The sequence below is a fragment of the Narcine bancroftii genome, chromosome 12, assembly GCF_036971445.1.
Source record: "Narcine bancroftii isolate sNarBan1 chromosome 12, sNarBan1.hap1, whole genome shotgun sequence".
Lineage (NCBI taxonomy): Eukaryota > Metazoa > Chordata > Chondrichthyes > Torpediniformes > Narcinidae > Narcine > Narcine bancroftii.
Genome location: NC_091480.1, coordinates 100,674,273 through 100,688,659, shown reverse-complemented (window position 1 = coordinate 100,688,659; position 14,387 = coordinate 100,674,273). Strand labels below are relative to the sequence as shown.

Below are 14,387 nucleotides of genomic sequence, written 5' to 3'. Positions count from 1 at the left end.
GCAGCAGACCACGAGGGTTGGGGGCTTTTGTGGAGCAGTGGACCAGCATATGGGATCAGAGTAGGAGAACATTTTCTTCCCTTCCTGCATTCTGGAGATATGACTGACTAGTGTCTATGCTGAACCATCGTTTGATGCTTATTTAAAACAGGTTAGGTTTCCATTTTGCCTATGACCAAGGAGGCCTTTCAGTCCACTGTGTCTATGCCAGTTTACCAAGCAATCACATTTCCTCTCATTTTCCCTGTAATTTATTCTCCCCATATTCCCATCAATCCATCATGGATATACACACAGCTAATCAGCTGTGGGAGGAACTTAGAGGAAATCCAGGCAGTCACATGGAGAACATAATCAACACCAGAGCAGGATGGAAGTTGTGAGGTAGCAGTTCTATCAGCTATGACGGTAGGCCACCAAGTTGAGGGAATCTTTTCAGTTAAAGAGGGGCAACAGAGACACTATACTGAAAAGTGTCTACAAGTTAAAAAAAGTGACTAAGATGATGAACTGAGTAAAGGGAAGTCCAGAAGACATTACGAATTCAAGCTCCTAAAAAAATACTATTTGCAATAAACTTTTCTACAAACACAAAATTTAGGATTGTATGGATTTCATTGAGAATTTGCTGGGGATTATTTTTAAAAAAACACTTGATCAGCAGCATACAGACGCATGGTGGACATGCTGTTCTTTAGTATCTCTAAATGTGATCTGGGTGTAGAAATCAAGAGGGTTGTTGAGTTACAAAATACGCAAGCATCAGGACATAATAACGTACTGCTGCTTCATGAAAATTTATGAGAGATTGGGCAGGTGACTAAAAGGTGAACAGTGCATGCAAACAATCACTTTTGGAAAACTATGCAAGTGGAGAGAGAAAAAAGACAAACAGGCATTCCAATACATTTCCCCAAGAGTAGACAAGGTGCTCAAGTAAAGGATGTTATAAATTAGGAAGAGAATGTGAAAAGTCTTCATGAAAATATTGACATTCTGAATGTGTGGACAAGAACAAGGCATCATCTGGGGGAAAGGTCATCAACTTTTGTGAATAAAAACATTAATCAGCATTTATGAAACAATGAAGGATTTTATTGTTCAATATCATCACGGTGTACGACACTCGTAAACTTCTCCAAATGCCCAAATCACCACGGTGTACGACACTCGTAAACTTCTCCAAATGCCCAAATCACTACGGTGTACGACACTCGTAAACTTCTCCAAATGCCCAAATCACCACAAAGTATGGCACTCAAAGTTCTCCAGATGCCCAAATTACGAGTGTACAACCCTTGTAAATTTTTCTGAATGCCAATAAGCCAGACAGCTAGCAACTGAAAAACCAAATGGTACTTTGGCATTGTTAACAGAAGGAAAACAATTTGAATGGGTCTTACTAAGGCCATATCAACAGCATTGTTCAGAGTGCAGCTCTTTTTAGCAAAAAGAACTTTTAAAATCACAGAACAAAAAAATGCAGCAAAGACCTACTGGACTGGTGGAAGGGGCAGCAGATTTGTCACGCAGGGAGAAATCCAGTAGACTGAAACAATTTTCTCTACAGCTTAACAAAATTTCCTCTCCATTCTTACCAAACAATAAGTCCAAGTTTTTTTAAAAAATCTACCATGATCCTGATGAAAAATGGAGCACATTTGTCAAGGACCATATCTTACTCCTATTTTTTCTTTAAAGGTGACAGAGTAAATGGAGGTTCCATCAGGCAAATGATAACTCAGCAAAAGTCAACCCTGTACAAGAGGATAGCGAGAATACTGGATAGTTTTAGTCTCATCACGTAACAAACTTTTTGCCAAGAATGCAGAAGTGACCCAGTTGTAGAATTCACTGTTGAAGGCATTTCAAGTTGACAATTTTGTTACATGTTTAGTATCCACATCTTAAAGCAACATTAGTATAAATTACAACATAAAAAGTTTAAGACGAATAAGACAATTCCCTTCAAAGAGGTTCAAATTTGGATTAGATTAGATAACCTTTATTGTCATTGCACAAGTACAACAAAATTGAGCACACATCCCAATGGTGCACACATACATCAAACAATAAAATATAAAATCAACAAAACAAAATTCAATGTTTGGCAGTTTTCAGTTCACATATAGCTCTGGGTAAAAATTGTTTTTAAGTGTTTGTCTGTGATTTAATGGATCTAAAACATCTACCGGAGGGCAGCAGTTCAAACAGATGATGACCAGGGTGGTAAGGGTTCTTCAGAATTTTGGCTGCTCGACTGAGGCAACAAGATCTGTACAACTCCTCCAAAGAGGGCAGTGCGCAGCCGATAATCTTTTGGGCTGTACTGATAACCCACTGAAAGTCCTTCTTGTCTGTTGCTGTGCAGCATACTCTCGATGGAGCAATGATAAAAGGACACCAGCAGTTTCACCTGGAGCCTGGAGTTTGACCTTCTTAAGAATCCCCAGGGAATGGAGTTGTTGCTGTGCCCTTTTAACTATTGCGATGGTAATGGTAGTCCAAAAGATCTTCAGCAAAGTGCATTCCCAGAAACTTGAAAGCAGTGACCCTTTCCACACAGTCCCCATCGATATATAATGGGTCTGGAACTGCACTGTTCCTCCTGAAGTCTATTATAAGTTCTTTTGCTTTTGAGGAGTTCAAGATGAGATTGTTCTCTGAACATCACACTGTCAGTCTTTGGACTTCATCCCTGTAGGCCATTTCATCTCCTCTTGAAACAAGTCCAACTACAGTTATATCATCTGCAAACTTGATGATGGTGTTGGTAGAATAAGAGTATCATGGGTATAAAGAGAGCAGAGGATAGGACTCAATACAGACCCTTGTGGGGAGCCAGTACTAAGTAAAAGGGTAGAGGAGCGGTGAGTGCCAATTTTAACAATCTGGGGGAAGATCGTTAGAAAGTCCTTAATCCAGAGACAAATAGATTTGGAAAAACCTAATTTAGCAAGTTTTGTAACCAGTCTCTTCAGGATTACGGTGTTAAAGGCAGAACCTGAAGTCTATAAAAAGCATCCTCACATAGCTCCCCTGTTCTAGGTGGGTTAGTGCAGTGTGAAGAGCAGAGGCAATGGCATCACTGTAGGCAAACTGATAATGGATCAAAGGAATTCAGGAGGCTGGCTTTTATATGTTGCAAGACCAACCTCTCAAAGCATGGTAGTCATTGAGGCCACTGATGACATTCTTCTTCAGCAGTGGGATGAAAGTGGCAGATTTCAGGCAAAGTGGGATGATGGATTGAGACAGGAATAGATTGAATATCTTTGTGAAGACCTTCGAGAGCTGGCATGCACACTCCTTCAAAACCCTCCTGTCACGCCATCAGGGTTGGCGACTTTCCATGGATTCACTGCTTTGAGCATCCGTCTCACATCATACTCTTGCACAGTGAGGACGTGGTTGTTAAAACACTGAGGAGGGTATAGTGTTAGTTTTTACTGCCTTCACTTCAAATCGAGCACAAATTAAGATCCTCGTCCAGCATGGCATCACCGCCAACAGTCATACCACTGCTGGTTTTGTAATTGGTGAGATGCTGGATGCCCTTCCACACTCGCCGTGGGTCTTTATTGATAAAGTGCTCCTCGATTCTCCTTTTATAAGCCACTTTAGCATCCTTGATGCCTCCTTTCAGGTTGGCTCTAGCAGCACTATATAGTGCTCTATCGCCAGACCTGAAGACAGTGTTACGATCCTCAAGAAGAGTTTTGACTTCCTTTGCATTCTAGGGCTTCTGGTTGGAATACAGCCAAATACATTTGTTGACAGTGACAATGTCAACACAGTTCTATATATAACAGAGTACAGCTGATGTGTGGTCCTCCAAATCCTGATCTGCAAAAATGTCCCAGTTCGTCCTTTCAAACCAATCCTGTAGCTGCAAGGAAGATCCTTCCAGCCATGTCTTAAGAATCCTTATATTGGGTTGAGCTTTCCTTCTAAGGGGAGTGTATGCTGGAATTAAGAATACAAGTTATCCGACTGGCCCAAGTGTGGTAACAGTATTGACCTAAAGCCATTCTTGAGATTTGAATAGACTTTATCTTGTGTTTTCCATCCGGTAGCATATTTAATATCGCTGTTCATATTTCAGGAGGACTGCCTTTAAATCTGCATGATTAAAATCTCCAGTGAGAATGTGGGCTGATTTGGGGTAAGAGCTCTGTTGGAGGGATGGTTGTGAGTCAGTGGGCCATAATTTTAAACTGTACACAGCTATATGATGCTAGAAAACAATTCTTTACCCAGTGAAAACCTCTGGGGCATGCTGCCAGCTTGTGCAGTCAACATCACAATATTTGAATTTCTTCAACTCAATGTTGGAACTGTTCTTCACAGGGATAGCCTTCAACTCTTGCATGAGCTTTACACAAACCAGAATCACAAGGATAAGAGCAATTGCCGGAGCTTGCTCAAATGAGCTCATTTTTATTAAAGAAAACAATTAAAAATTTTCCACCACCTCACCAAATCGACTCAAACTTCAGTTGGTTTTGCATCTTTCCTAGGAGATCAGGCAAATCCCCAATGCTAATTCAACCATGGAATATATTATTTAGCTTTTATCACATTCAACATGTGTCCTTAAACAATGATCTCTCCCATCAGAGAGCAGCAGCAATCATCAAGGATCCATACTACCCAAGACAAGCTCTGTTCTTGCTGCAGCCATCAGAAATGATGGACAGATGCCACAGGACTCATACTCCAGGTTCATGAATAGTTGTTACCCCTCAATCATCAGACTCCTGAACAACAAACTCAGAGACTCATTTAAGATTTGGTCAGTATTTATTACTGATTATTTTTCAGTATCAATTTTTTAAATACATTTCTTCCTTCTTGAGTACAGTTATCGATAATTAAAAATTCTACCTGGTCAGCTGGAAAAAGAATCTCAGGACTGTATGTGATGTCATGTTTATACTCTGACAATAAATTTGCAATTTGAACTTTGAACACAGGAGGTCTCTCCAGGAAACAAAAAATTCTCAGCACACAGCTCCTGCTAATGCACTGCTGTAACTAGCTAATTCTGTGTATAGCAAATAGATGGAAGACTGGAGCTCAGCTGAAAGACAGCAGAGAAAAGGTACAATCATGTTACCTTAACTTTCAGTTGCTTGTTCAGCCTTGAATGATATCATTCACGCAGTCACATCAAGGCTGTTTCCAACATACCTTCAGCATAGAGTCTTTCGGCAAGGAAGACAGCATCCCGATAAGCATAATGGTTAAGTGCATGCCAAATAGCAGCCTGTTGATAAAAGACAAAGTTATTATTAATTATGAAGATTCAACAACAAATTTTCTCATTGAAAATACAAAGCACTGATTTTTAGCTTCATGTCTTAGATTTATTATCAATCTTTTATTTACTTTTAAAAAATTTAGATATACAGCAGGGTAACAGGCCATTTTGGTCCATGATCCCATGCTGCCCAATCATATCCAATTGACCTACAAACCCCGGTACATTTTGGAGGGTGGGAGAAAACCAGAGCCCTTGGGGAAAACCCACGCAGATACAGGGAGAACGTACAAACTCCTCAGACAGCGTGAAAATCGAGCCCCGGTCCAGATCTCTGGTGCCATATCAGCATTGCACAAACCGCTCCACTAACCCTGCCACTCATTTCAAGCCCATTATGCAAGAAATAGGAAAGTATCCAGAGACAGCAGCACAGTAACAGGACCCAAATCCCATGTCGACTACACATCTATGCTACATATTGGTCTGAAGCCTTCTGTGTCTTGTCTGTTGCTTGTCGAGATGTATTTTACATGTTGTGAGAATACCTATCTGCCTTCACCACTTCAGGCTGTGCACTCCAGTTTCTAACCAATGAGCTCAGAAATTGTTCTTCAGATCCTCTCTAAACATCCTACCACAGGTGGAAATGTGCCTTAGGATTGCCAAGAAAATACATTCTTTTCACTTACACTTTTAATCTTGTACCTTCTCAAAATGTACCATACCTCTCAGGTCATCCCTCAGCTACATCTACACCGGAGAAAAACAAACCCAGCCTGTCCTATCCTTCCTTACAACTGAAATGGTCAAATCCAGACAACATCCTGAATCCCCATCCACAGCCTTCCCAATTCAATCACATCTTTTCCATAGTGTGATGACTAAAGCCATTGTTCATGTATTTCACAAACAATGGGTTTGGGATACCACTGGTCACAAACTTCTCATCAGAAAGCATCCCTTCATCACCTTCCTGGACCACCTATTACCAAGCTAATGTTAGATTCAATTTGCCAGTTTGCCTTGAATACAAAGGCCTTGTAATCTTAATGAAGGTCACAATGAATTTCATTAAACAACATGTATTGCAATGCTGCACTCACCAATATACTTATTTAGCTGAAAAATACAAATTTGAGAGGTAAGATTTCCAACAACAGAATCGTGCTAAACATCTCCAATCAATCCCTGATTTTCCCAAGGTTAAATAAATTTATTCCTCAATAATGTCCTGAGAACGGATAGAAGATTCTCTGCCCCTGCAGTCACCAGAGACCGACTTCTCCTTTGCTGCTCTTCTTGAGCATTTATTGGCCTCCAGTCTCACTCACATCCAACAAAACCTGCCAGGGTCCCAGTCATCTATCCTCACCCGTCATGTCCCCTGGGATGTATCCACTTGGATTTATTCTAAAATGTACAACACCTCCACCTTTTTAATTGTATCACACTAAAGCACAATAAATAATTCGGAACTAAGCTCCTTTTAAACTTCTGTAATTTATGGACAGATTTTACTGGGTAAGTGTAAAATCCAGATTACATAAAAGGAGATGGATCAATGCATTCATGTCCAAAACAGTAAACACTCCCATCAACACAAACCTCAGAATGGAGCCACATTGATAGTGGGACCCTGTAATAACACGATGGTTCAGCTCCACAAAAAAACCATTTAAAAATCCGATCACGAGAAAAGCAGGGTCATGCTAAATTGGGGTCAAGAAACTCATTGCCCGAAGAGGGCGCACAAAATCAGTGAACCAGTGCAGACTCGAAAGGCCAACATGGCCTGTTTCCGCTCCGTAAATGGTTATATGGTTAAAACAGCATTTTCAAAAAAAAAATGAAGGACACATGAACAATACGTGTATATGCAATCATTTTTTTTATTTCTTACCATCATCATTTTATTTCTTTAAAAAAAAAGCAATCCTTGCCTGAACGCAGCAGGTCACTGGCAGCGAGCGAAATCCAAGCTACTTCTGAGCTGGAGGATTTTTATGTGGTCCACGTCCTGGGTCTCCAACCCACATAGGCCGGCCTCGAGGTACCAATGGCTTCAGGCACCTGTGGAGGTGGGAATAGAGGCTCCTCATTGTCATCCTCCTGAGATTTGGGAACCGGTGTGATGGTAACTTTACGGATGATCTCAGAGCCCATCAGATGCTCACATGTCGGGCATTCGTCATCGGCAGAGTACTGCTGGTGTAAATCCTCTTTGCTAATTTGAAACAGCTTCTGTGCTTCACCCACCCTTTCATCTGTGAAGCCGCAGAATTCTTGCTCATCTTCATCTTCCTTGATGGATTTTCGTGATGAAAAGGTTGCACCCAGACCTTTCTCACTGCATTTTTCCCATACGAGGAGTTGACTGCTGCCCAGCCCTTCCCACCTAAGTGCCAAACTTCTTTAACGTTCATGCTTTTCAGATAGTCTTCCAACGTTGTTGATTTGTCTACAATACTACGAGTTAATTCACGACTGTAATTCTGCTTGAACACAAAGATGATCCTCTGATCTAGGAGCTGGATTTTAGATATAGTGTTCTTTGGGAAGTAAGAAACTCAGATCTTTCCATTGCTAGCTTTGAACTGTGAGGTTTCTCCGTTGATCAGCTGGTTAAATTTCTCTGTTTGAGCTTTGAGTATAGGCCTGGAAACTGGAAGACTTCTGAGCATGCTTGAACAAACCACTTGAACAGGGAGTCATTGAGGCTTCTCAACTTTCCAAACCAACACACGCATCTCATTTTCCTGAGATTTCCAACCATGAAATGTTGATTCAGGTATGCAGAGGTCACGTGCTACTTGGGTTTAACTTTTATTCTTGATCACGTAAAGTGCATGAAGCTTATTTTTTCACTGAAAAAGATTTTCATCTTCTAACGGTGCATGAAAACAATTTCAATTCCGGAAGAGGTTAAAAACAAAAGGCACGCTGGCTGATCACATTGTATCCGCGTTTGCAGTAAATAAGGTCATGTTAAATTGGAGTTCCACTGTACTTCAAAGTCTCACACTTGGGTTTTGCTAAACAAGACTTCATATGAATGACGTTTCTGATCTTGGAGGAAGTTTATTTTAAAATTTTTTGTAATTAATTTTAATTGAGCTTGCAATTTTATTTTTAAAATAATCACTGGAATAGATTTTTAAAATTTGGTAATTTGCACAAGTTCTCTTCTCTGTCCTGAATTTAGATTCACTGGCCCAAAGCTGTCCTGTAGAATGGACAATAGCAGGGCCTTCAAGGAGCAGAGGTCCCAACCCAAAATACATATCAGAATAAAAAGAAATTACCTTTATTGACCTCTTATTTCACTACCCTACAAACCAAATCCTAACCTGGTGTCAAGCACTTTCAGTAAGACAGGGCTTCACCCGCAGAGTCCAGCAACATAAGGTGACAGATTGGGCCTTCCAAAGGTCTCATTACGCAGCTTTGCCAGCATATTTGAAGTCGAGGAATTTCACCATATGGAAAAGGTTCAACCCCCTGGTTTTGCCTGGCTAATGAGGGAACAGTACAACTCAATAATTTTGATTATTTGCTTGAATTCAAAATCTCCATCCCTTAGCAATGCAACAACACGATGTTACAGAAGAATGCAAGATAATGGGCTTCCCGAGCTTCCTCTTCTATTTAACTGTGTGGGTTTCTTCTGGGTGCTCTGGTTTCCTCCCACCTTTCAAAACATAGCAGGATGATAGGTCAATTGAGTGTAATTTTTGTGTGCCACGGCATCGAAGAGCCTGTTACCATGCTGCATGTCTAAGTTCATCAAGATGATGGCTGAACTTCTGACTCAGCACCATTTTCTAGCCTTAACCTCTCACCTCAATTCCCTTGATGCCCAGAAATCTATTAACCTCTGCTCAAAATGAACACAATAACAGAACATCATCATCCCTTCGTGGAAGAGAATTCCAAAGGTTAATCACATTCTGAAATTTCTCCTTGTTTCAGCTGTAAATGACTTTCACCTTATTCTAAGCTCATTGTAACAATACTATCCGATCTCTAAGAATTAGTTCGTGTTAAAGTCACCTCACATTCTTCTCAACTCCGGAGAATAGTCTATTCAATCTTTAGTCTTGACAGATCTCTCATCTCAGGATGACATTTGGTGAAACTTCATAGCACCTACAAAACACCACATATTCCTTTTTCCCTCCAGAATACAGAATAAAACTGCTTGCAAAAACCCAGTGAGGGAGCAGTCTCAATGCGGCCATGGCCAGTATTTACATTTTTATAACCAAGGTATAAACAAATTATAATTTTACAAGAAAACTAATTTATTGTATTAAAAAAATTCCATTTTCCCTGGCCACAAACGAGGCCAAATTGAAGACTCAAGAAGAGATGAAAAGGTTTTCTTTTAAAACTGCTCAAAAACCAGGGTCAGAGAAAGAGGAGACAATGTATTTGTTAATAACCTCTGCAGCAAATTAAAGCAAAGGTTGGAGGCAGGGATGTTCCTGAGAAATGAGATAACCTGCAGGACACTTGTTCGGAGCCCAGAGGACCCATAAATCCAGTTGCAATAGATGTTCACCAAGACAAATGGTTACTTAAACGAAAGTTGATTTTAATTATCTTTAAACTTTAACACTTTAACATCATTATTAACTTATTTTACCTAACTTAACCCCCTTCTAATTCTAAGCGTATGTGTGTGTAAGTTCAGAAAAGTTATTTGATTCACAGTCCAATCTTACTTCTCATTCCTCCAAGTTCACTGGTTGTAGGTAATTCTTGTACCGTGCACAGAATTTAACAGGTATAAAGTTCACCAACCAGGTTTTGGTGCTCAAAAGGTAAATGGTTACTGCTCAGGAAAGTTCTTGTCTGTTTTCAGAGAGAGATGTGCTGTTCCAGGACATCCACAACCGTTGTACTTCCATCAGCCACTTCAGTGTCTTGCTGATGAAACTTGCCCCCTCAGGGTTCTCCAGATGATAACCTCTCTTTCAGGTCACCACAGAGTTCCTTTTTGTTTCCCTTATTCCAAGTGAAACATTAGACAGCCAGTCCTCTCCTCTTGCATGAACCACAAGGGCTGTGACTAGGCCATCTTCCACACTGGGGCTTCTTGCCAGCTTTTCCTGTTTCAGTTCCAGCTGCTCTTGCTGGGTGAAACACAGCTTCTCTCTCTCTCTCTCTCACAAACTGAGACTGAGAGAAAGCCTATTTGACTCTCTCTGCTTACAAAACCACATGACCCTCTTACAACAGCAAAACTCTCCTGCAGACAATAGCGGCTCCAGCCTGCTCTTTCAACTGTTGCTTTGATAAACAATAATCCATTAGTGACATGTCTGGAGCACTCTTAAAAACTCTTGCAAAAAACGTGTGAGAAGCCACTATGTCTCCAGTATTTCAAATAAAATCTGTTTTAAAGTGTTTGCATATGACCTACTCTAATAAACCTTTCCCAATTTATCTCCCAAAAACATTTCTATATACTCTGTCACACACTCCACTTCACACAGCAGCTCCAATGCAAAAGACGCTGCTACTGATTCCATTCTGAGGTAAACCCAGGAACAATCACAGAAGAGAGGACCTCAAGTTCAGAACCAAGTTCAAGTTTATTATCATCTGACTGCACATACAAAACCCAGACAAAATACCATTTCTCTGGACTACAATAAACAAACAGAGAGTAAATACATTTTAGATACATTTGAAATAAATTTATGCAAATATTAAGGAATGATTTACTCAATTACAGGATACTGTCCATCAATTTAACAGCCTGCAGGAAGAAGCTGTTTCCCAGTGCTGATTTTGATGCTCCTGTACCTCCTTCCTGATGGTAGTGGGTCAAAGATACTGTGTGCTGAATGGAAAAAAATCTTTTTTAACTCTTTAAGCCCTATTTAACTAATGCTCCTGGTAAATGTCCTTAAAGGAAAGGGAGATCCCAGTAATTTTCTCGGCCATTTAGATGATCCTCTGCATTGACTTCTGAACTGATAGTTTGTCACTACTGTCCTACACAATGATGCAGCCAGATAGGACACTCTCATTATGTTCCTGTAAAATGTTGCAAAGATGGTCTATGGAGCCGGATGAGATAAGGTGTCGAAAGATTCACAGGGCAGCTCTGTGATCCACAGTCTACAGGAAGAGAATAGCTCAGAAACATCCTTCCAGCTGGACATTTTGAGAATCTGCAAATCCTTCTGTGACAGTCTGTGTGACAGATAAGCCAGATAGCACAGTCTCCCAGAATGTCCAGTCTTCCATATTGGAGATTTTAGAGAGCAAGTGAGAGAGCTGGACCATACCAGCCAGGCAGGAGCTTACAAGTTTAATCTTCACATTTCCCAGATAACAGGTTACAGGTCAAGTTGTACACAAAAGTGCTCAAAATGTTGGTTACCCTTTCTCTGGCACTTTTATGTTTTGCACTCAACCCCAGCATCTGCAGATTCTTAAAAGACAGAGTCAGATTGGATGAGCCTGGATTTGCTGGAAGCATCAAACATTATGCTTCTATTTAGCAGCATGTCATACCGATGAGTAAGAGTGCCATCCCCCTTCATCAACAAGAAAAATAGAGGGCTTCAAGGTAGAAAGGGTTTAATTTATTTTTGGTAGGTCTATATGGCTTGGCACAACATTGTGGGCCAAAAGGACTGTTTTGTGCTGTGGTGTTCTATGTCTTAAAAAGGGGAGAAGGCAGCCATCAGGAATTGGTGAAGCATATTAATATTTACTGCATATGAGAAGATCCTGTCCAAGATTATTGGCAAGCAAGTTGTCTATCTGGAAGAGGGGAGCCAATCCAAGCAGGAAAATGCCTGACAGTGTTGTGCTGCTCACAGATACAAAGGCTCAAATCCAGATCAGTGTGGACCAGGAAAATATCACACACATACATGATGGGCATTCTCTGGGCTCTGGGGAGAGCACAAGGAATTGCATACAATCTCTCCGCACAGACCTCAGGTGCACAGTCAAAGTTAATGGGTGTGAAACCAAAAGCTTTCCCGTCAAATCTGTAGTAAGGCAAGGCTTCCAACTCTATCTTGTTTGTGAGGTGCATGAACCTCTTGCTGAATCCATCAAGGATATGGGCACAAGGGAGATGATAATGTCCGACAGTCAGGGTACTTAGATCAAAGACTCACTGCACATGGACTGATCGTCTGCCTGAAGATCAATCAGCACCTGCAACCAGTTTGAGCTGCCAGAGTCAACCACTGAGCAAAGCCATATTTTTCCAAATTTTAATTTAGATAGACAACACAATGCACCAATTAACCAACCCTCCCCATACATTTTTGAAGGCTGGGAGGAAATCTGAGCACTCAGAGGAAACCCACGCAAACACAGGGAGAACCTGCAGACAGGACCAGATTTGAACCCAGGTTGCTGGCACTGTAATAGCATTGTCCTAACTGCTATGCTCACCATAAAACCATAAAACACTACAGCATTGAAACAGGCTGTTTGGGCCTTCTAGTCTGTGCCAAACTATTATTCTGTCTAGTCCCATTGACCAACACCCTGCCCCTCTCGTCCATGTACTTGTCCAAATCTTTCTTAAAATATTAAAATTGCGCCTGCATTTACAAATTCAGCTGGCTATGAAGGCCTTCCTGATTGCCTGTTGCTCCTGTATGCAACTCATTTACTGGGATAGTTTAAACCCAATTTGAAAATAAAAACTATTTTTCTCTCATCTGCCAAAGTGAATCCTCAATTTCTTTTGATGCAATGTACTTCACGTCTTATTTTCTTGTTCATCCACAACTCCCAACATCCTCCATCTTGTCTCTTTGTGCCCTCAATCCAACTCTCACTCAAAATTAGTTTGGTGTGGTCAGTAAACCTCAAAATGTCACACTTGTCTCCCTTGGCAAAATTGTGGGCTAAGATTGTGAACAGGCAGAATCAAAACAACCCACAAGTCACCTGTTCCTTTGCTTTTTCTGCCAATCATCTCCAAACTCAGCCATAAGAGAAAAAACACAATGCTAAGGAAACACAGCAGGTCAAACATTGGACTTTGTGTAGCAAGGATAAAGATACATAACCAACATTTCTGGCTTGAGCCCTTCATCACAGGATGAGCAAAATGGAGGCAGGTGTCCAGAGAAAATTAGCAGACTAGTTCAGCACAGACAAGAGGGCCAAAGGACCCGTTTCTCTGCTGTAGTTTGTCTCGATGTTCAGTTCCAACGAGAACTTCAGTTCTTCTGGTCCATCCACGTAACCAATGTCTCCAATCAGTGGAATCTCACTCTCTTGAAAGGCAATCAATTGACGCAACTCCAGTTGTGACACGTTAACATGACCAGGCAAACCTGATGGGGAATGGGCATGCAGATTCTTCAAGAGACAGCAACAGCTTTCAATTCAGGGACAGCCTCAATTCTGCCAAAGACCTGGGTGCAGATTAAATGGACACTTGACTGCAGGGAACAATGCTGAAGGGATGGTAAGAAAGGAACAAGACAGCAGGGAGAGGTGAGGAGGTCGAATTTGACATTGGAAGGCACCGTGAAGCAGACGTGCCACCTCCACGTTTGCCGGATTGGAAACTTCATGTGAATGAACGGGCTTCTGAAGCGGAGGCAAGTCCACAATCGCCGTAAATCATGTCAGTGTGGCTGCTTTGCACGAACGAAGGCGAATTCAGGGCCAGGGGGGCGAGGGGCGAGAGGCCTTCCCTCCCCCCAACTCAGCAGCGGGGGCCACTCGGGGTGGAAGGAGGCATCCGTCCTCGGCTCCCCCCGCCGCGCTCCGAGGGACCCCGTCCCGTCCGGTCCCCGGGGCTGCCCAGCTCCTGTTTCCCCCCGCCTCCAGCTCGGCACCAGCCCCGGGCGGCGGGTCCAGGCCCGGGCCCCGTGTGGAAGGAGCGGCCGCGGCCTGTGAACAGGAACGGGGCCGGCCCCAGACGGGCCGCGAGCGCCCCAACAAAGTTTACCTGAACGGGCTCCTGCAACACCGTCATGGTCAATGAATCTCAGTCAGGTCAGGACAGGTGCCGCCGCTCGCCTTCTCATCCCAAGCCAGGAGGCCCGAGCCGGTTCAAATTTAAACCGCTGCTCGAGCCCAACGGCCGGCAGCACGACAGCGACCAGAGCCGGAAAGCGCCGAG

The 14,387-nt window shown here is 42.1% G+C and overlaps 1 protein-coding gene across 1 annotated transcript in view; it reads right to left on the bottom strand.

Moving 5' to 3' along the window:
• The window catches only part of cdc27 (cell division cycle 27), an 83,089-nt gene extending 68,702 nt beyond the window's left edge, over positions 1 to 14,387 (bottom strand). Inside the window, exons 1-2 of the mRNA XM_069905237.1 lie at positions 14,214 to 14,387; positions 5,194 to 5,269 (exon numbers count right to left, since the gene is read on the bottom strand). Coding sequence (XP_069761338.1) covers positions 5,194 to 5,269; positions 14,214 to 14,240 — 103 coding nt within the window. The 5' untranslated portion in view covers positions 14,241 to 14,387. The remainder of the gene's footprint in view (positions 1 to 5,193; positions 5,270 to 14,213) is intronic.